The 23,593-nt window shown below is 33.7% G+C and overlaps 1 protein-coding gene and 1 long non-coding RNA gene across 2 annotated transcripts in view; one reads left to right on the top strand and one right to left on the bottom strand.

Annotated features, from left to right (window-relative positions):
* The window catches only part of LOC149597258 (stromelysin-1-like), a 35,013-nt gene extending 12,137 nt beyond the window's left edge, over nt 1-22,876 (top strand). The window contains exons 2-8 of the mRNA XM_089861093.1: nt 6,663-6,928; nt 14,255-14,541; nt 18,727-18,885; nt 19,882-20,096; nt 20,158-20,302; nt 21,041-21,301; nt 22,122-22,876. Coding sequence (XP_089717219.1) covers nt 6,663-6,928; nt 14,255-14,541; nt 18,727-18,885; nt 19,882-20,096; nt 20,158-20,302; nt 21,041-21,301; nt 22,122-22,390 — 1,602 coding nt within the window. The 3' untranslated portion in view covers nt 22,391-22,876. The remainder of the gene's footprint in view (nt 1-6,662; nt 6,929-14,254; nt 14,542-18,726; nt 18,886-19,881; nt 20,097-20,157; nt 20,303-21,040; nt 21,302-22,121) is intronic.
* On the bottom strand, nt 6,691-18,504 carry LOC149597259 (uncharacterized). The gene is made up of 2 exons (XR_016379274.1): nt 18,232-18,504; nt 6,691-6,916 (listed from the first exon to the last, which is right to left on the bottom strand). It is a non-coding gene; the product is annotated as an uncharacterized LOC149597259 (long non-coding RNA).
* Nucleotides 22,877-23,593: the final 717 nt, after the last annotated feature.

The raw sequence follows: 23,593 nt of genomic DNA, 5'->3' as shown, positions 1-23,593 counted from the left end.
TGTATTCTTAAGGTATCTTCTAAGTCACTCAAACACTATATAAATCGCGATTTAAAGTGAAGAAAAACTAAAAAAATAATTGTAATAATTTAATTTTAAATTAAAATCAAATCAAATCAACACGTCTAATTAATTACTAAAAATTTCAAACCGTGAAATATTAAATTTTTTTAACAAAATTATATTTGCGATGGCGACACGTTTCTTCAAATGACTAATTTGCATATCTAACGGGGGTTTTTGTCGAGCCTTAGTGGTAAAGACCCCCTAGTTTCGAATAAACCTCTTATATGACTCATCATAATGTCGCTCGGTTCAAGACGGGCGACATAATTTTTTTATCTACCGCAGAACTATAATTAATTTATAAAAAAAAAGGTTACAGAAGTTAAAGAAGCGTTAGTTAGATTATCAAGTGTCGGAGGTCTGTCAAATTCCCCGCCTTATTAATAATAGGCGGGAAATAATTGCTCAATAATTTTTAATTTGCATAAACTGGGGGTCAAGTATAAAGTTTAATTTTAAAGATGTATTTTCTGCACCAGCAAATTGAGATGTATGAATGACCCATTTTTTAAACCACGTGCGTATAGGTATATATATGTATATCTCGTGCGTTTAAATTCACGCGCCAATTTTTGAAATATAAAATATATTTAAAAGATGGCTCCACCTGCGATTTACGCGCCAATTTTAAAGCGGGAAAAAAGGCATGGCGCTTGAAATACTGTTTTTAAAGCAAATAGAAACATCATTCTCATTGCGCAGGCGTCAAACTTAGGAAGTTAGGCGCTAGACACAATATATTCAAATTTAAGAATATTACCGAGATATTTGTTTCCTTAGTACGAGACTTCCTGCACATTCTTGTTAAAAAGTTAGGCTTAAGACATTCCGGTGTATAATTTTGTTGCCTGTATTCTGTCGATTGAGATTAGAGGGTATTGGCGCCCTTGGTGGCCCTCTGACGGGAAGGAAACCACCACCACCACCATGAGAGGTTAAAGTACGCGTACGCCCCCTACCGATTGAGGAAAAAAAAAGCACATAAAATTAAGCGATAAAAAACACCATACTGTTAAGAATTCATAGGGCTACAGGGAGGGTTTCCTTTAGTCTTTAGTCTTTAGTTTAATGTATCGGGTCTTGTGTATTATATCAATAACGGATTTCCAGTTGATATTATCGACTTTACTCTCTCTCAGAGGATGTTAAAAAATATATATTAATATTAACTGTATATATTACAATGGTTCATTCATAAGTTTAATACATTTTCAACTTTGCAAGGGTATACCGTTGGTTTAAAATTATTTCAAGGGAAATCCCTTGAGTATATCATAGTCCAAATGTTTGTCTATTCAATGGTACTAAACACGTGGGTCTAGCTCGATTACAGCTCGAGATATTAAAGTTTGAATAAAATGAGTTATTTTCAAATTTGAAAACGTCATAACTCTAGTTTAACTAAGTTTCCATGAAAATCCCTTTAGTATGTGATAGCCCTAAATGTCCTCTATCTAAAAGTATAAAAAACTTTGACTTGCAACAATCAGGGCTCGAGATATTCGGGTTTCAATAAAAGGCTATTTTCACTCAAACTAATTGAACTTTGTGACGTCATAACTCTAGTTTAACTAAACTTCCAAGAAAATCCCTTCAGTACGTGATAGCCCTAATTGTCCCCTGTCTAATGGCAGTAAATATTTGGGCTCGAAGTCAACAAGGATCCGAAATAATTCAATTATACCTCTAAACTGAATAATCGTGATGTAAACATTAACCTGAAATCATTTCTCAATTACGAATTCCCACAGTATTAACAAAACCCTTAGGGCTTGAAATTTGTAAAATATAATAGATATAATTTCAATAAACAGTATTAAAAACATAATTATTTATTTCCAAGGGGAGGGTCAGTAAACATTAATTGTCTTTTGTTTACTTAAACAAATTTTAAGCCCATAGAAGGAATTAAAATAAAGTTAATTATTTAGCATGAATACGTCACTGTATTTATGTAAATAATATAACCGTGCTAATTTGCATAATTTATCTATAATTGTAGCTTTCGAATTTTTTAATTTTTCGATATTAATTTCCGTATTCATTTCTTTTAGCCATGAACCCTCTATATTGTTGTTAATGTACTGCCTAAGGCGAATTAACATTAAATAAATTTTAAAATAACTAAGAATTCATTATTTCCTTAAAATCAGGGTGTCCATTTTTAATTGACCGCGCCTACGTAACAATGGAAAATTCCATAACAATATTAATGAATTTATTTAACAGAAATTTTAAGAAGAAAGTTTATTTCAACCCCTAAAATTATTAATTGTTATTAATTTTAAACAAAGGGTTTAAAAACCCATTGTTTTAAAGTTCTTTTAACCAATCACGGACAGTGATCTTGAAAATTTTCAAAAAGTAAAATAAAAATTTATAATTTCAAGGGCAAAAATTGTTAAAAATTAATTCAAGCTCAGAATTTTCTCTATTAAAAATTGGTTTTAGAAGGAATGCACACAGCTACTTGGAATAATCGTGTCCCATGTTAATTTTCAAGCGGTTTTTGTAGGTATATCGGGCTTGAGAACTTACAATCTCGTCACTCCTCTTAATTCTGATGCCGGCTTTCTAACTGTCATATCATTGGTTGCTTAGCAACGCGAGTTCCAATTGGCGCTAGGTGCAATAGGCGCAGCGAGATAGAGTATTAATTCGCCAAGTAAAATTCGTCATACCTAAGCTCCTCCCACGTGACAAAATCCACCTAGATACGTTGAGTGAAAATTGATACCTACGCAATGATTCCTAGTAGCTGTAAGCATTCCCGTTCATACTCAAAAGACGATACCAATATTTAGTTTTTGTTATTTTCAAAAGAAACTACACAAAACACGTTTTAAATAAAGAATATATAAATACCATATAAGATGATTACAATTTTTTTTAGTGGGTGAATTTTGGTGATTTCGTAACACAGTTAAAATTCAGGTTTATCTAGAACTTCAAATTTCTACTCAACAATGATAGTATAGTATGTGTATTTTCCTCCATACAACTTGGTCCCGGTTGAAACCCACGTTAAATTAACAGTGGGAACCACATCCTACTACGTTATTTCATTAACAATCGCTTTACTGCCAAGTTAAACTGTTTATTGAAGCAAAGAATTTCTTTCATCTCGTGAATCGGTGCCCAAAAATATTTGGAACCCTAGAAGATAATGGGTCCCAGATGGAGGAGTTACCCTTATTGAATTGACCCCGCAAAGTTTGACCTACCTAAATATATGGTCAAAATTACGCTGGTACCCGTATCTATAGTGCTTTCAGTCAACAACAGGCTGAGAAATGAAGGAATGGAGTTTTTTTTTAACTGGACATGTGGTCAGTAGAGCCCAGAAAACTGGACATTGTCCTCTTAAAATGGAACCTCAAACCTTGGTACGTTTAATTAGTTAATTAATTAAGTGGCCATAAGGCCAGTAGAACCCCCAAACATTAAATTTTTAAACTGGCCCAGCTAATTTTTAAAAGTGAATATTTGTCAAGGGTTACAGCCTGATCAACTGACCCTAGTGACTCACCCCTCGAATCTTACTTCCCCGTGAAACCGGCTCACCTTAAATGGGTAAAACCCCTATTTACCAAGAAAAAAGTGGACCAAAAACCACCGAAATTAAGTGAAGATCCGGTAGACCAGAGGTGAGGTTCAAATACAAATTGGGGTTGTTTTCCTGCCATCGAAGGTGACTCATGCACTGTTACACAAAACGTACCGTACGGCATAATTAGAACCCGGGGATATGTAATGGTAATTCTTATTCCATTCTGTAGTTCCGTTGTAGTAGAGAGGGATAGGTTCTAAACCAATGTAAACAAGGCGTCAAAAAACACGTCATGTGACGAGCATCAGGGGGTTTTTCAACACGACCGTCGGTCTTACCCCTGAGCCTGACCTTTAACCCCGTTTTCCCGCGTGTTAAATCATGGGGAGGTTACTACTATGAGTCTGAGGCATCAACTGTGTTTTTTCAAACATCTGTCGATGGATGTGGATGATTTTTTCCTTAGTATTTTAGCGGCTTAGAGTCTATCCTTCATTTCATAGTCGTTAAGCGGCCCAATATTGGTTTAAAAAAATATATAGAGTAATGGTAGCCCTCTACGTTCGACTGTATTAAACTCTTATGGGAAATAACATGGGGTGCCATTTGTGTATTGAGAAATACAAAAATTTCAAGTTATGGCAAATAAAAAATTTTGTTTTTCTGTTCAGGTTAAGTTGTGCAATGAAAAACAATTTTTTGTCGACTATATGGCGCCTAAACGACAACTTATCTTGCTTATACAATACGCCAAGGCTTAAGGAGTTATAGAATCGATTCCCATGGCCTAAGCAGACGAATTTTAGTTGCAAAAAGCTTTTTAAATGCTTTGCAAATACTTGTAAGTGTTGCCAGACATTTAATTCTTCTAGGCCCATTTTAGTGAACGCTGTCTATAGGTTTCTTCAAGGCAGTTTGAAAATGCTAATTTAACTAACAACATTAATGTACGGTTGTTGAACAATACCACTTAAATGATCCGTTGTTAACTATAAAAAAGCCCCCACGCCCAAGATTTTAAAATATAATTGAGGTTTAATTTCTATCTTCAACAGCCCAACCGGTAAACGTCTTTTGATGTAAGAAAGTTTTGACCATAAAAGTATGTTAATTCGAGTTATTATCTCTGTTTAACATTGACCCCAAAAACTTCTTTCTTTCCATAACACCGTGACGAATTAATACTAAATCTGTCGCGTCAAAACGTTGTAAGTCCTTATCTTAAACCAGGAATATATACATCTACTAGGAATAATTGTGTAGGGCTCCATTTTAATTAACTCAACCTTTCTAGGCGGGCTTTGTGGGAGGAGCTAGCTAGACTAATCATTACGTATGAGGAATTTTACCCCCTGGCGAATTTATAATATATCTCGCTGTGCCTTGAACCTTACGGGCGTGTCTAGGACCTCGAAAATAAAAAATAACAGTTAGGAAAGACCCCATTAGAAATATGAGGCGTGACGGGGATAATAAGTTCTCAAGCCCCTCCCCACAAACCCCGCATAGAAATTAACATGGGACACAATTATTCCTAGTAGCTGTATGTATTCCCGGTTACATACATCAAATTATATACTTCCTAACTCGAAAAATAAAATATATTTTTTTTTTAATTTTTATTTATTTTTGAGTCTCGGGTCGGATCTTGAAGAAGGAGACGATCATGAGTGTATAATAATCTTTAGACGTGTTTTTATAATCAGCTGTTGATATGAGTCACGGGAAACATCTTTTCACCCGCCTTCCATTTTTTTTTATAATTAAATTCTTCATTCCTTTTTTCAAAGTTCCTTAATGGATTTGAACTCAAAGGGGTGTCGTGTAAAGGACCCTATGTTGTTCATTTGACATTTATTTTTAAATTAAATTAAAAAAAGAAATAACTCTAGTTCGGAAGATGCTCTTTGAAATTTGAGAATTCAAAATACTACTACGCAATTTAGGCTTAACACTTAAGTCCTTCTTGCAAAAAAATAAATAAATAATTGCAATTAATTTTAATTAAGAAGAGTAAAAAAAAGAGAGAGAAGAAAATGATTAAATTAAATATAGATACATTATATTATATACTTCTTAGATATATAGAGTAAATATCCTTGGGAGTTGAACCCGTTGACGAAAGGAGCGTGTTTCTTGATATAAAACAGAGACTCAGTTCACGCGCGCCCCCTATCGGCTCGATAAAGAAAAAACCAACCCCATAGATTATATACAGTAGAGGACTTCCGGTTGTGCTAGCCTTTTTTTTCAAAGCATAGTATATATTTTTTTTTCAAATGGTGTCGAACAGTTGTAGCGTTATTTCTGTATTTCTTTTAGACTTAAAGTTAAATCTTTCAGGCGAGTGTCCTACCCCACGAGTGTTGCCATTTTCGGTAGACCATGGGCGCAAAATATCTCATTAAAAATCATATTAAATTACAAGATACGACTTCAGTTTCTTGGTTTTCTTTTTTCAAGATGAAATAAGACTGCAGTTTAAGGCGGGCCCCCCCGTTTAATTTAGCTTTGGGACATGGTACTAATTCAACTTGAAATTTATTACAACACGAGTTGATTTGATAAATAAATTTAATTGAGCTAAAATATCGTAAATTTTATTAGAATTTCAAAAGAGTTACGATATTTTTGCTGTTAATAATTATTTCAATTATAACTTAAGTATTATCAGAATCAGATTAGTGTGATTTATATATATACGTTATTTTGAAATTAAATTTAATAGTAATTAATTACAAATTATGATTGATGTGATGTATTTGTCAATCATCTTAAATCAAAATCGATATATTTTAAATCAAAACATTTTCCCCATAATTTCCCTGAGCGTCTAAAGTCATTTTCCCTGACGAATACGAATTTCCCAGACTATTCATTACAATTTTAAATAGCACACTTAGACCCAAGATAAACAAGCATACATACTTTAAAAACACTTGTAAAATGCCTGAGTTTATCTTAAAAAGACAAAAGTCTAGAATTTCAACACTTGAACCAAAAACAGAAAAATAATCGAGATCTCTTTTTGTCATTTCTTTTTCAGGATTACTTGTCCAGGTTTGGTTACTTACCGCAATCCAGTTCGGTGTCCAGTAACTTAAGGACAGACGAGCAATTGAAGGCGGCCATCAAGATCATGCAGAAATTCGGTGGAATTCCAGAAACGGGTGAAATCGACGCCGAAACGTTGAAATTGATGAAACGTAAACGTTGTGGAATGAAAGATCTCATTGGGAATAATGATAGAGTCAGGAGGTACGCCTTGCAAGGACAGTATTGGACCAAGAATGCCCTCACCTGGAGCATAACGTAAGTACAATTATTACTTATTATTATTTCTACTTATAATTATTTTAAATATATTATTTAACCATATGGTAAAAGGTTAAAAGTTTTCAAGAACAATACAGTGGGTTTTTTTATAGAAAACTCAATTTAAATTGTTTTGGTTTTTTAGTTTTGGTAAACTTCTTGGTTTTTACTTTAATTTATGTTACTTTTACTATAAATCTACCATTTTTACAACCCCCTCAAATTGTTCCCAAATTTGAAATCAAATTAAAAAAATTGAAAGGAAATTAAAATATATTTCTTTAAAATGGAGTCGCCATCTTCAAGTTAAAATACACCCTACCATAAACTTTAAAACTTTATTATCGAATTCATAGACGGAGCCACGAAACCAATAAAGTAACTAAATCCTTTTTAAAAACCGAGAAGTTGAACACTAACCAAAATCTCCAATAAAATCCCTTACATTAATTAGAAAGTTCAATAGAAGATAGTATCCAACCCCTCGAAATCAGAGTCGATTCACGTTAAGAAATAAAAAGAAAAGGGGTGTGAAAGTGAGTGGGAGCTAAAACATTTCCTTCCATAAAATCCCTTACATTAAAAAAGTTCAATTGAAGATAGTATCCAACCCCTCGAGATCAGAGTCGATTCACGTGAAGAAATAAAAAGAAAAGGGGTGTGAAAGTGAGTGGGAGCTAAAAAATCTCCTTCCTCCCATAAAATCCCTTACATTAAAAAGTTCAATAGAAGATAGTATCCAACCCCTCGAGATCAGAGTCGATTCACGTGAAGAAAGAAAATAAAAGGGGGGTGTGAAGGGAAGGGGGGAGGTAAATCACAAGCTAGCTAAAAAGCTCGTGAACCTTAAAAGAAAATAATCCTTTATGAGTGGTCCCCCGCCTTTCCTAAGGTTCCCACTAATCAAGTGGAAAACTCGTCGATTAATTAGAGAAGTCAGTTACAATGTTCTGAGAAACTGAGATAAAAAATGTTACTTCCGACCAACCAACCGATAGAGGGACGACGGTTAAGTCCGTCCGGTTTCGACCCTTGACCCCCTACTAGTGCAGGCAATTAAGGGTTAACGACCCCATTTACAAAGAAAGGTTTTATTTTTTTCTTATATTAAGAAAGTTTCGGACCTTTACCAATAACAAATAAAAATTTCAAGATTTACTTCGACTTGGTGACAGCGTCAATTTGATGCTCAAGAAATTATTTCAAGGTTAATTACTAATTAGACTAATTAGCAACATTAATAGTTAATGCCGTTACTGTTTCAAATCATTTACATTTCCTGCGTCGCGGTGGGGAAAATTCTCTTATCTGGAAAAATGCACGAAACATATTTTGACGGGAAATGAATTATATATTATCTTAAGACTTGGTCGCTAGATTAGGCTTAATAATTAGAGGAAACTAAGTAATTAAAAGCGGGAACCACGTTGACCAAGAAATAATAAATATCCTGTTATATTTTAATTTTTAAGTCAACGATTCTATAATACTTTCAAATATCAAAATAGATGAAATTTGATCGAATTTTGTGTCTCTGTTTTTCCTTCTTTTTTTTTTTTTGAATTTATCGAAATATCGGGTTCACAAAATGGCGTCATCAGTTTTTCTTTTTTTTTTGGTTTTTTTGGGACTCAGAGGTCGATCTTTTATAAAAACATAAACCTATGAGAGGTCGGATGCTTTCACGTTACTTCATGAAACTCAGCCCCTGATTGGTGTAGAGTCATGAATTTAGCACCGTTATATAGAGGACAGTTTGGGCTATGACGCAATAAAGGGATTTTCCTGGAAAATTCCTTGAAATAGAGTTGTGATTTTTAAAAATTGGGATTAACTCATATCGTATTGTTTTATTAAAAATTGATTATCTCAGCCCCTGATTGGTGTAGGGCCATGAATTTGGCACCGTTAGATAGAGGGAAGTTAGGGCTATCACATACTCAAGGGATTTTCCTTGAGTAACGTTTAAACTCTAGTTAAAACCTTTCAAAGTTGGTTAGAATAGAGATTTTAAATAAAAAATAAATAAATAAAAGGACATGTCAACTATCCCACCTCTTCACTTTCTCTTGAATCTAATAGTGGATTTAGATTGACATTTTTTGACAGTTGAAATCCTCCCTCTAAAAATGACCCTCGGAAAGAGAACACTCCCCCATCTGACTGTCTTATATAACAAACAAGAACTTATTCATTTCTCAAGCACTTCCAAAGAATGTCATGTCAACTCAATCGATGTGACCAACCATAAGCATGTCCACCTCATTTTTAATATAGAGCTTTCATTTGACATCCTAATCTATCCGTTGACATTAGAAGTTCGCTAAATTGAAGTATAATATCATAAGTTTATTATAAGTGATATGTTCCATCCATAAGTATGATTTGCACTACCTATTGGTAATGCTACTGAGAGACTTACAGCAGCTCGAGATAACTAGTTCGACTCAGGGAGAACGAGGGGGAGCGAATTGAATTGATGTCCTAAGTACACTCGGTGGTGGTTAATTAATTTTGCAGCTAGGACCTATTCCATCTAGGCACTCCTATTTAGTCCGCATTACTAAGCCCCCTTTGACAGCAGCGCCTCCCTCACCAACCAGGCCTCCCTGGCTTTACCTCATCTCGAATCTATGACCTACCTCACTCACTCACTCACTTCAAATTCATTACAAGCCTTTCAGTTTGTCATGACCAGATATTAATTAAACAAACTTATGGAAGGAACATACATATCTTATAAACTTATGGTATAATACAGAATTAATAAACAAATCTAAAAATTTATTAATTCATTTTGGTCGTAATTTTTAGTTCTAAAGTACTCTGGCATTATATAATTCGATATCTGCGCGACTTAAGCCTATTTAATCCGAGCCAAGGCTTAAATGCAATATGAGATTCCAATAGGAGGAGGTAACCATACCACCAATCAGGTGGTTTCACTCGACTAACGAAAAATAAAAAAATACTTCTAACAAAAAGCAAACGTAATTGGATACGTCAGATCAAGGATTCCATTTTATGTTAAACTCCCTTCAATGGTGGACTTATGGATTAGGCACTGAGAACACGAGTGGGCTACGATTAATGAAGTACTTGATTAATTTAATCACGAATCATTCTATGATTATCAACAGGGATAGATTTAATTTTAGGAGTAGGAATGGAGAACAGAGTCAAAGTCCCGGACCCCCTTTCACGGTACGGGGGGTATGAAAGAAGAGGCGGGAGGGTCATAGCGACAGACTTAAAAAGGAATTACGTATTTTTCGCCGTCCCCATCAGCAACGTCATCAAAACGTAGGGTTTAAGCGAGCCAATAATATAATTTAAACTTTTCGTTACGTGTTGGTTGTAGGGTGGGGCTCTATACTGGGTGGTCTATGAGTCGGACTGAAGTAAATACTAACCGTTCTCCATTCCTACTTCTAAAATTAAATCTATCCCTGACGAAACCCATGAAATTCTCAGGGCTACTCCATCACTTGTCCCTAGTTTGAATTAATTGAAAAGCGTAATTAAGCCGTTATACCACAGTCAAGTAACCCTGGTTAAAAAGAAACCCCCATATCATTTGACACTAAATTAAGTTAAAATTAAACTATAAAATGCCTTTAAATTCAGTGTTAAGTTGAAATAGGGGTTTTAAAAAAGTGTTATGTATGAACATAAGTCGTGGAATGGAATTTAAACCACCAACCAGAGTTTTTGATTACGTCGTTTTTAAAACATCCATAGACCTAGCTAAAAAAACCGGGGGGAATGGCATTATTTTTTGCCACCAACTAAAAGGAGGCTAGGTTACGTTACATATTTGATTCTATAACGAGGAAGGATTTATTTCAAACTGAGCTTAAATTATAAAGAGGCGATTCAAGTGCCACTCACTTTCATTTAAACTCATAAACGCCGATGGAATGGAACAGTTTCAAAAATTGTCCCTCTGCCTTCATCTTAATTTTTTATTTTTATTAAATATTTTAAATTTAATTTTATATACTAAACACATCAGCTATGGAGGTGAGCTAACTTTAATATTAAATTAATAATAAAATTATTTATCTAAAAAAAAGTTCACGTGCTCACGTGAAAAGAATTTTTAACGAGACTTTGTGAAATTTTATTTTTCAAAATTTAAAAATCTCGAGCTAGCACGCGTGAATTAAATTAAAATTATTATTTTTAATTTTTCGCCAATCGCCCCTAGATTCCTAGACGCGTAAGATAACGCTCTGATTGGTCCACTGTTGGTCTACGAAAAATTCTTTCGGTTTAGAATATTCCCTTGTTAATTTGAAGCTCGCAAAAGAATGTATTGCGCTAAAAATAATTTCTCAAGGCAGACAGTTTCGTTTTTCTTGTGGCCACGTCTCTATTTTTAAATTTAGAACCCTTTGCCAAAAAAAAATTAACAATGTCTTTATGCAAATTCTCAACCGAGTTCATTAATTGAATTACCGCGTTACTAATTTAAAATATTTAAGTATGTAAGTTATATTTGCCAGAAATTAATAATAAGAGTAAATTAATCAGCATTAAATTTGTAGTTACAATGTATTTACTTCAAAAAAAAAAATCGGCAAATAGTATAACAATATTTGCAATAAAAAAAAGTTCTAAAATTAACGTACAAAGCTTGGGTGTTTTTTTGAACTTTGAAAACAATATTCTGTTATTATTAACCATATGGACTTTGTCTAGAACTTAAGAAGTCTCGTGCAAAGTTCTTAACCTTTTACCGCTATTTTACTCTAAACCCCCTTTCCACAATACAGTCAACTACCCCTGTCAATTATAATTACGATCCATACAAAATGCCAGGGTTAAAAGACAGCAAATACCAAAACCACGCACGCGCTCGGACCTCACTTTGAAGTTAAATTAAATCCATTTGAAAGCACGCGCTAACATCGGGTAATGGTATCATATAAGTCTGAAAATTCAGGAGATAATTAAGGGTTTTTATAGAGTTAAGTTGATACTGAGGTAGAAACTTTGTTTTGTTGTCTGGGGGGGGGGCCTCTACAGCTGTTGTTTTGACGCGAATTTTCTGAAACTAAACAGAACCGATATTGCCCTTGGTAACTGTACTACTACAGTTACCATATATAGATGTATTTTAAATTAAAATTAATTATTAACTTCAAAGCGTGTAACATATTAATATAAACTCAGTTATAATTTTCGCATAATTAAAATTCAACTTAACGAAGAAAAAACAAGAATTATAGTCAACTCTAAATGAATTGGATGGATTTTCAAGCCAGTATCCAATGGATTGAAGACAGAAGGAGAAGTCAGCGTTATTAATGGTGGCCTTCCCTTACTCTGTCTGGTTGTGGTGTCAAATATTTCGACATCCATCACAACCTCCTAGAGTGAGTGAAGGAACTTCTAATTATGAACTTCGAATCAATCAATCAAGTCTGCGCATGTCCGCAAATTAACCATTGAAGAAGTCCATTATAGACAGTGTTCAAATGCAAGTGTTGCCATGCAGTCAATGAATTTCTCTAGCCCCCCAACTTACATAACGTCTTGAGGAAATGAATAAAAAATCTACTTCCGTTTTATGGAACGCCCCCTTTTTGTCTCAATTATACTTCCGAATGTTAATTAATTAGTTCCAATCTGTAGAAGGTCAAGGGGTACCCCGTTTTCCCGCCATTTTATTAATAGGGCGCGAGAAAAAAAATGACTCAAACACTTTTCACCCTTACTTGGTAGAATGGGCAAAGGTTAACGCGGATGTATATTTAATATTAAACGTTATAGGAGAGGAAATAGTGCGTGTGAATTAATGTGGAGTTTTGTTCAATTTTATACGGTGCTCCCTCTATAGTACGAGAGAGGGAAATAAAGAATGAATGTTCCAGGAGGTCCCTGGAAATTCGTGGAATTTTGGGGCTAAAAGATGCTAATTTCAATTAATTATAAAGGTTCACAGAGAGGCAAATCAAAGAAATGAAAACGGTGGGACCCAGCTGTGCCCTTGAGCCAGCAGCATTCATACGTTACTGGGAACACTGGGGAATACAGATTTCAAAAAGAATGTTTATGCAATTCCTTTTAAGTGTTGCAAGACCGTTTCTGAGCCAATAAAAGTATTATATTTTATTAAAAAAATTAAATTTAAACATTTACTTGACTAAACTAAATCGCAGAGTGTTTGTTTTCAATTGAACTTCAACCTTAAAACATCGTAGTTGTAATTTAATTAAGTTTGAATAAAATTATATTTTAAGGAATTAGTTTCAATTTTAAAACGTCATAAATAACTCTATTTAAACAAAATTTCCTGGAAAATTCCTTAAGTTGTCCTCTATAAAACGATACTAATTACTTGGGTCTAGCTTAATTAGGTATCGAGATAATCAACTTTTAATGAATGATATTAAATAAAAAAAACATCAATATAATAATAATAAAAAGAACAGACACACAAAATAGACGATTCTGACTCTTTTCATTATGATTCGCGGCGTGGCACGATCTTAGTTGTAGTCATAGTTGAAGCGTATAAATTTGACAAGTTGAAAACTTACGGGCAATTACGCTTTAAGTATCGGAGCTCCCTTCTTGGCAACCCCCCCCCGGGAGGTCTTGCCTTTAATGCAATATCGCATTTACTCTGGATAGCTTCTTGACTTAAGGGGGAGCGTCTATTAAAGTCGTTCATCACTTTAAATTACAACACCTACAGCTACATATAGCTCGAGTTCCCCGAGTTTTCTTACTATGTCGATTTAGGAAAAATTTATCCTAGGCCCCATGAAAGAAAAAAAAAACGCATTTACATTTATTAAATTACCCATAAGAGAGGTATTTCTTTATTAGAAGTGACGTCATTTTTTATTTTGTGACGTAAATAGTTATACGTCAGTCTGATATCAAAATCGAAGGTGGCAATAGATTCGTCTCGAGTCTAGCTTTAAAATGAGTACAAACACGACGTATTTCGCATCTGTTATAGGACTGAAGATGACCTAAGGGTTTTATGGGTCAAACAATGACCTAAACCCTAAGGTCAATCATGTGGTCAATATTAGTATTTGCATTTCGCATTCTCTTACACGTTCTGACACTCGAATGAATTTTTATATAAAAAAGGTATTGGGTCAAATTATCGAAAATACTGGGGTCACTTTTATGGTCAACTGTGGTCAGTCTGACCTTCAAATAGTTCGAACCCCGCCTTGTAAGTACTCAAACATCAGTCTCGAGTTGCCCTACACTAATACGAACATCCCGACGCGATATAACCATCGTGTTTCGCACAAATTTCTAAAAAGGGGTATTTTTTCAAATTTCTCTTTACAGGGAGCAAACGTACGCTTACATCGAGAAGAACATGGCACGCCGTACGATCACGCGCGCATTAAAAGTATGGAGCGACGCGGCAAATTTGACTTTTACGGAAGTTGGAAGACCGGACGCGGATATCGTGGTCAGTTTCAGAAAAAGATACCACGAAGACGGATATCCCTTCGATGGGCCCGGTTCCGTCTTGGCCCACGCATTTTTTCCGGGTGAAGGAATCGGAGGGGACGCCCACTTCGACGCCGATGAGAAATGGGTCGCGTCCGATCGCGAATTAAAAGACGACGGTAAGTTAACATACTTCGTTGAAATTAACGAACTTCTGGTATCGGTAACAGCATAAAAATCACGTCTAAAACTAAACCGCACTTTCTGCAATACGGCTTCATTTTTGGGCAGGATTAAAACTGAATTTTTAAGGCTTCTACTATGGAGGATGATGTAGTTGCTAAATTGAATAATTTATAGCCTAGTCTTTGAGCGACTTGGCCAGAATCCTCATAGAAAAAAGGAATTGAATTTTTATGATTTTTACATTTATCTTTATTTAATTACTTAATCATGAATTAACCAGGATTAAAAGAAATCTCTCAGATCAGTGAACCCATTGCTACAAATGTCAATTAGGCAATATAAAATATTACACGCTACTTAGTGTTAAGGTTCAAACTAAACCAATTATAAAACAATTAATTAAGTCAACCCTTTGCAACGGGAATTAGTCACAATTCGAATTATTCTATTATGCTAATTTCAAGAAATAATTACCGGAATTAAATTAATTTAAATTAGCGTGTCCGGTGAGTATTAGTTTAATTATAAAATTAATATTTAATTTGTTCTTGAAATTTAATTATTATAGTTAAATATAAGAAGTTCGGTTTGAGCTGGTTTCCAAAAATAGTATACGCCAGGGGTACTGTTGAGCTACGTTTAAAAAGGTCCCTGAATGTCTCTAAGTAAATATATCTAAGATGGGTGTGTTGTTACAGGACACGAGAGTCAACAGCTATCAGTTTGAGCTGAGACATCACCACCGGAAGTGAGTTTTTACGACTTCCGGATTGGGAGAGGCGGGAAAACAACTCACGGTGGTGATGGCGAGCCTCTTTTATGTCTCTAGACAGTTAAGAAGATATATTTAGCTTAACTACTCTATTTACGAGTTTAAATTTCAAATATTTTAAGTTGCACTTTGGGATGTTGTAACTCTGGTTCTATCAGAGATACGGGGATGTCCTTTGAGTATGTTATAGCCTTATTTCTTAGCTTTCCAACGATACTAAATACTTGGGGTCTACATCAATCAGGGCCCGAGTAATTAAAGAAAATGTTCATAAACATAGTCCCAAAAATAAAATTTGAGAATTTAGATTTCAAATATTTTAAGTTGCACTTTGGGACGTCATAACTCTGGTTCTACTAGAGATATGGGGATGTCCTTTGAGTATGTTATAGCCCTATTTCTTAGCTTTCCAACGATAGCTAATACTTGGGGGTTACATCAATCAGGGTACGAGTAATTAAGCAAAATGTCAATAAACATAGTCCCAAAAATAAAATGAAATAATCAATTTGCAACTTATGTTAGTTACGTTAATTTGGCACCGAATAAGATAGGGCGGAGTGTTATTTGGTGTAGAGGTCCATCGGGAGTAAACAGTTGTAATACACAAAGACGGACATCTGTGATGTTTTCCAAACTAATGACTTCACTATCTACTAAATGAATCCAAGGAGATAGTTAGGGCGTGTCCAACCAAAGTTAGTTTTAGAGCCTACACCAACACCAGGGGTCAGACGGGGTCAAACCGTCAAGAGATCAGATGAGATCATGACAGATTATGCCATCCTTTGGGAGATTCGTTACAGTTTTTGTTACAACGCCTTTATGTTAACCTAACAGTCATTTCAAATCATCTTTGGTTGGGGGGCCGTCCATAAATTAAGGCACGTCTTGCAAATCTTTATTAATGCGCCATTTGTTTCAATGTACTCTACTACTATTTTTTTTAATGTAATTTAACATCGGTGTATTCTTACGCCCCAGCTTAACCTAGATATGCATGTGATATATTTATGGAGAACCCAACCAAAGACTATAAAACTCGAAAGTAGATTGAGCCGTTAACGAAAGACATACGAGAAAAGATACTGTATTGTAGTAGCACCCCATGTTTTTACTCCATAGAGCTTGATACAGTCAAAGATGCTGAGCTGTCATTAGTCTATAAACGCTCTGAGCTCCAGACGGATTTTTTTACACGGTAGACCCCTTGATCCCGTTATATTTCCATTGGCGCCGCTAGGGGGCCTACTCACTCTCCCACTATAGATTATATTATATACTTCCGCTTCTAAAATATCTACTTTTCAAATGGGTGGCATTGTCAGTTCACTATATTGTAATAAAATATGAATTGTGGGTAATTTAATGGGGTATACTAATGAATTCCGCTAGTCTAAAGCTGTAAAATGAGTATAAACTCGTAGGTTAGGCCAGGATTCTGATTGGTTTAGCGATTTAGTGACGTCATTCATTTGTTTAAGGGTATATATATAGGTTGTGAGTACTCTAATGAAAGCTCGCGACGAATTACGCTAGTCTAAAGCTGTAAAATGAGTGTACATTTATGTTAGGCCAGGATTCTGATTGGTTTAGATTTTTTATGACGTCATTGATTTGTTTAAGGGTGTAGATATAGGTTGTGAGTACTCTAATGAAAGCTCGCGACGAGCTCGATTTAATTAAGTAGTTTATTATTAATTTCAATTAACCCAATTAATTAAAAATCAATATTAAAGTTTCAATCGGTTATGTAAACTGAATCTACTTAATTATTCGGGGTTTATTTTGCTCGAAAGTAATAAATATTGACTCAAATTCGAAATGCAGTTCGTGCATTATTTAGATAGAGGGGATTTTCAGTAAATACTGAATTTACAATGATGCGAAATTCGAAAGTCAAATACCAAAATCTCATAACATAATAAATAAATAAATTATTAATAAGGAAATTTTCGCTATAAATTCCGTAGGAAGTCAAAGGAGTAACAGCGCACTGTATTAATCCCTTATTCATTTAATATAATAAACTATATTATCTGCCATTAATATATAAATTTCTACGTGAAAATCCTTTTGTTTTTTAAAAAGATGACTTCTAACGTAAGTTCAAAGGTCAAAGCGAGAGAGAGCGAGAGAGGTCCTAATAAGTACTTTAGGGAATTGCCCGAGAAATGTCTTTTTTGATTAAGTTCAAGATTTCAACTTTTCCCAGTAGTTTAGTTTTAAAGGGAGTTTAGAATTCCGAAATTTGCTAAGCCTTGGCAAGCCCGAACTAAATTCTTCAAAAATAAATTATGATCTTCAGTTAGCTAGCTGTCTGAGATCAAAGTTATAATTATAGAGGGACTCGGAGACAATTAATTTTGACAACTTTAGTCCTTTAAGTTTGGAGAAATCTCGAACATAAATCTTACGCCAACGCAGTGTTTGTTTCTTATTCAGTCTCACTTTACGTTTGGGAAAATTCAAGGGGATTAGTGGCTTTAAAGTACTAGGCCCACATCTTGAGTTAAATAATAGTTTTAAAGTGATAATAAATATATAAATATAAATAAATTCGATTAAGGTTAGTTTATGAGATATTGCCTTTGACGTTAGATAATTTTGATTTAATTTCTGGAATTTTAATTTTTATCACGGATTAATATTAGTTTAACGATTATAAAATTATTTATTAGTTAATTATAGTTAATCTAAATTAGCATGGGCCTAATTTCAAACGAAGGTCAAGCGCATGTAGTTCTAATTCGACCCCGGTCTGAGTTCAATAGTTATGGCAAAATGGCTGCTAACAGCCCAATATTAAAATGCCAAGGCTTAAGGTAACTAAGTTTTCGCATTATCGTTTGATAATTACAATATATAAACACGTTTAAAACCTATTGTAATTAATAGAAATATCATTTACCTTTAATTTGAATCCGTTGATAATCCATTGACGGTGAGATGAAACGCATTCTACGCTGATTTTCAATCCATTAGTCAAATCGAGGGTTCTTACACCAAGTCACATAAATCCATGTAATCCACAACGTTTCAAACATATTAAGCCGATAATTTCACATATTTATAATAAATACGTTATACTTTACTATAATCAATCATTATTTTAACCGAGTAATTAAAAATATACCACAATCTAATTAAAAACTTTACGATAATGTTACCTACGCGTATCTGCCATTACATAAAAATGAAGCTGAATAGCAGACAACAAGTCATGGGGTCAAAGCCAAAGGTGCTGAACTGCTGAAGGTTTTTTTTTCATAGAGATTCAGAGTTGACAACTGTTGAGTATGAAACACTACCCCTAAAGCGCGGGAAACTAAGAATTAGGCTCGGGAATTTAAATTTTAAACAAGTAAATGTTATAATTGATAGATTTTTAATATTTATTTTTCAGCTATAAATCTATTTTCCGTGGCTGCCCATGAATTTGGTCACTCTCTGGGTTTATCTCACTCGTCTATTCAGGGGTCATTGATGTTTCCATATTATCAACACATTAGCGACAACTTCAAACTGCCCTACGATGACACTGTAGGAATTCAACAACTATACGGTAAGAATAACTACTCCGCGCTCCCAGCTTGCATCGTGATGCGCGTGATCGAGTGGGCTATGTAATCAGTGCACTTTTTTGAACTTAAAGAGCAGACGCCAGAAGGAAATTAGGCTTAAAATTTAAAAATTGTACCGAGGCTTAGGGATACAAATTGGTTAGGTATAAAAATTGGGAAATAACGAACTAAGGGTTAACGATACAGTTTCAAATGGAATTTGACTATCAAGAATTTGAAGATGTTGAATAAATTAAAAAGGGGAAAGATCAGAAAGAAAATATCAGCATTAAAAATCTAATCGATCTAAGATGAAAGTTTTATATTTAAATATTTAAAAGGCACCGAGTTTTCGAATAATTTGTCTTTGATCTTTTCAAATATTTATCCATACACAAAGTGAATTAAGGTAGCCTATGAATAAAATATGATGTTGTTAAGGCAGCCTTTCGGATGCGAGGCTTAAAATCAACCGAGGCTTAGAGTAGTACCCGGTAAAGTTAAGCGGCGCCAAGAGCAAAAAAGACATTCGCGTATTTTGCATACCTGAAGAGACACAGTTTGCAATGCGTAGAGATAAATGCTTGGAGAAAAGAGGTGAAATGGAGTAGTAAAGTAATCTGCAATCTGCATACTTATAACGTAGCCTCTATAAGTCCTCCCAGCATCCTCAGTGGAGGACGTTTAGGAAGGGTCGTACGTGGTGCAAATACGTCTACAATACCCCCTGTGTCTTAAAAATAGAACTATCTTCAGCTCTTAACAATCCCCTATACCCAAAGATAGGGGCGTGTACGACATGGCCCACCAACATACTACTCCATCCCACCTCTCCTCCAAGGATGAATTACCTCAATGAAAACTGAAGTATATATAGCCTCTTTGAAGATGAAAGGGCACGTCTATAAATAATTAAATGCCAAGGCAATATACATCGAGTACCCTAAGGGGTTTTCCATAAAGTTTAAAAAAAAATATTTTTTGTAAATGGTTTACAGGTCCTAAAAACCGTGTTAAATGGGCTTCAATGCCACCTATGGCCCCTACGAGACCACCAAAGACTGAGAAACCAAAAACGAGACCCACAGTTCAAGGTGGTAACCCTAATTCAAATCCCGATTCGTCCGATGAGGCTGAACCCCCACAAACATGCGATACAAGTCTGGATGCTATCGCCACAATTAGAAATGAAATTTTTATATTCAAAGATTGGGTAAGAATTATTTTTAAATTAATATTTTTGATTTTCAATTAAATTTAATTATGATTATTAGTATTTTTGGCGACGGGATGACCGTGGTTTAAAAACGAAACACCCTGTGGCGATTGATATCTTCTGGTATGGTGTACCATCGGACGTTGGCAAATTTGACGCGGTTTATGAGAGACGAAGCGATTCCAAAATTGTCTTCTTTTCAGGTACGTTTTAATTAATATCTCATAAACTAATTAATTTGCAGACAAATAATTAATACCGTCGTATTAGGTATAGTTTGGGTTATAACCGCTCAAATTTTGGTGCAAATTCATTCAACCAGTTACGAGAAATATTAATTTTTGCAAACCTATCTCGCCCCATAGACTTATCATTGACGAAACATGATTTTAAATTAATTTTTATCTTTCAAACTAATTACTCGATTAACTAATAATTAATACCATCGTATTGGGTATATAGTGGGCTACAAACGAGCAAATTTTTTTGTGCAAATTCATTCAGCCAGTTACGAGAAATATTAATTTTTGCAAACCTATCTCGCCCCATAGACTTAACATTGACGAAACATGATTTTAAATAAATTTTTATCTTTAAAACTAATTACTCGATTAATTAGTAACGTATACCATTGTATTGGGTACACAGTAGGCTACAATTGAGCAAATTTTGGTGCAAATTAATTAAACCAGTTTAGAGAATTATTAAATTTTGCAAACCTATCTCGCCCCATAGACTTAACATTGACGATTCATAATTTTAAATTAATTTTTATCTTTCAAACTAACTACTCGATTAACTAATAATTAACACCATCGTATTGGGTATAAAGTGGGCTACAATTGAGCAAAACTTGATTAAAATACCCCGAGCCATATTTAAGAAAAATCATAAATTAATTTTTAAAATCGCTAATGTTAAAATTAATTAATTCATTTCAGGCCAAAAATACTGGATATTTCACGCGAATAACCCTGAACAGGGTTACCCTAGGAACATAACTGAACTGGGATTACCCCCAACCTTACGTAAACTTGATTCCGCCATGGTCTGGGGTCATAATGGCAAAACATATTTCTTCAGTGGTAACCAATACTGGAGATTTGACGAAAATAGGGGCAAAGTTGACCCCGATTACCCTAGAAATATGGCCCTATGGAAGGGCGTACCGACCAATATGGACGCTGCCTTCCAACATAAAGGTACAGTAATTAATTTAATTTTATATCGGGAATGCATACAGCTAATTGGAATAATTGCGCCCCAAATATATCATATGTTAATTTCTATGTATTAAAATATTTTTAGGCATCACGTTTTTCTAATTAATTTACTATACTTCAAATAAGGAATACATACAGCTAATAGGAATAATTGTGTCCCCAAATATATCATATATTAATTTCTATGCATTAAAATATTTTTAGGCATCACGTTTTTCTAATTAATTTACTATACTTCTAATAAGGAATACATACAGCTAATAGGAATAATTGTGTCCCCAAATATATCATATATTAATTTCTATGCATTAAAATATTTTTAGGCATCACGTATTTCTAATTAATTTACTATACTTCTAATAAGGAATACATACAGCTTATTGGAATAATTGTGTCCCCAAATATATCATATATTAATTTCTATGCATTAAAATATTTTTAGGCATCACGTATTTCTAATTAATTTACTATACTTCTAATAAGGAATACATACAGTTAATTGGAATAATTGTGTCCCCAAATATATCATATATTAACGTCTATGTATTAAAATATTTTTAGGCATCACGTATTTCTAATTAATTTACTATACTTCTAATAAGGAATACATACAGCTAATTGGAATAATTGCGTCCCCAAATATATCATATATTAATTTCTATGCATTAAAATATTTTTAGGCATCACGTATTTCTAATTAATTTACTATACTTCTAATAAGGAATACATACAGTTAATTGGAATAATTGCGACCCCAAATATATCATATATTAACTTCTATGTATTAAAATATTTTTAGGCATCACGTATTTCTTCAAAGGTAAACATTACTGGAAATTCGATGATAAAATCATGAGGACCACTCCAGATTCACCTAAATTAATATCTGAAACGTGGTTTAATTGCCCATCCAATGGGATGCCAGTGCCCTTACCGCCAATAGAGGGCGCCTCTAGATCAGCCAATTCCGCGGCAAATTTAAATTCAAGGACGCATATTAGTTTATTTAATTCGGTTATGATGTCGGTGACGTCACTAGTATACGTATTTTTAAAGACCGCGGCGTGACCTAAACCTTAATTAAAAAAAAATAACCCTAATGGTAATTAAAAAAATTTCAGCCAAGGCTTAAGGTGGAAAAAAAATCGAGCAAATTTAAGTTAAGAGATTACGCCCTAAACAATGCAATATTTTTGGAAGAGTATATACCTCGTTGCAGTCTTGATATGGTACCAATTCCCAGTGAAATTAATACAAAAACGGGGACTTTTTAAGATTGCAAATCTTTTTTAGGAGAATTAACTACTACTTTTGAATCTCGTAGAAGAACGAATAAACGCGTCTGACGTCTGCGCATGCGCGAAATTGGTCACGTTTTTGATGATCAATTTATGGTGATATATTATTAAGAAAAAAAAAAAATTACCTTCGTGTCAAAATAATTCAAAATTGAATTATTTCAAATTTCAAATTTGAAAATATTTTGAACATAGTGTTTGGTGCAACTTGTTTTTTATCCTATGTTTTTAATTAAAAAAGAAAAAGAAACCCGAAGGTGCTCATTTTATAATTTTTTTTTCTAAGAATAATGTTAATTAGGGTTAAATTAATTTTTAATTAATCCTTAATTAACATTAATTATTATTCATTATTTTATATACAAGCTAGTCCCTCATTTTTTTAAAAAAAAATTCCAGTTTTTTTTAATATAAGTGTAAAAAAATTATTAATTAAAAACCTAGATTTGTTAAGTTAAATTAAAAATTGCCCTTAATTTAGTAATTAACTAATTTTTGCATTAACTTTATAATATAATTAAAGTTAACTAAAAGGTGAAGGGTTTAAAAAATAATAATTCGTTCTTATTAATTTATTGCTCATTAATAAATTAATCAAGGTTAATTTTTCCGCTCTCTAAATTAATTTAATTGTACTAATTAAAATATTAATTAATTAAAAGACCCGACTTTTTCATCTCTGCTTATAATAACCCGCTTAATTCTAATTAATTAAATTACCTTAAATATTTATTTAAATATAAACACACAATCATGTGCTATTCATCAATTTTTTAATTATCTATAAAATTAAACTAGAAAATTAATGTATAATTATAATTTAAAAATAAATAATTTTAATTGTTTTTATTTGGGCGCAATTTTTTTTTAGAAAAAAAAGCACGTGGTGTATTCCCGCCCAAAATAAAGCCACGTGGTGTGCCCTAAACTAATAGCGTTTTCCTTTGGGTCCTCGCGGAGCGCTCCCAAGGAG

This window comes from Phalangium opilio, unplaced genomic scaffold (assembly GCF_054372755.1).
Source record: "Phalangium opilio isolate 3A_F unplaced genomic scaffold, DU_Popi_V2 ptg000369l_1, whole genome shotgun sequence".
Lineage (NCBI taxonomy): Eukaryota > Metazoa > Arthropoda > Arachnida > Opiliones > Phalangiidae > Phalangium > Phalangium opilio.
The sequence above is the reverse complement of the archived record's forward strand: the minus strand, read 5'-3'. Positions and strand labels throughout refer to the sequence as shown.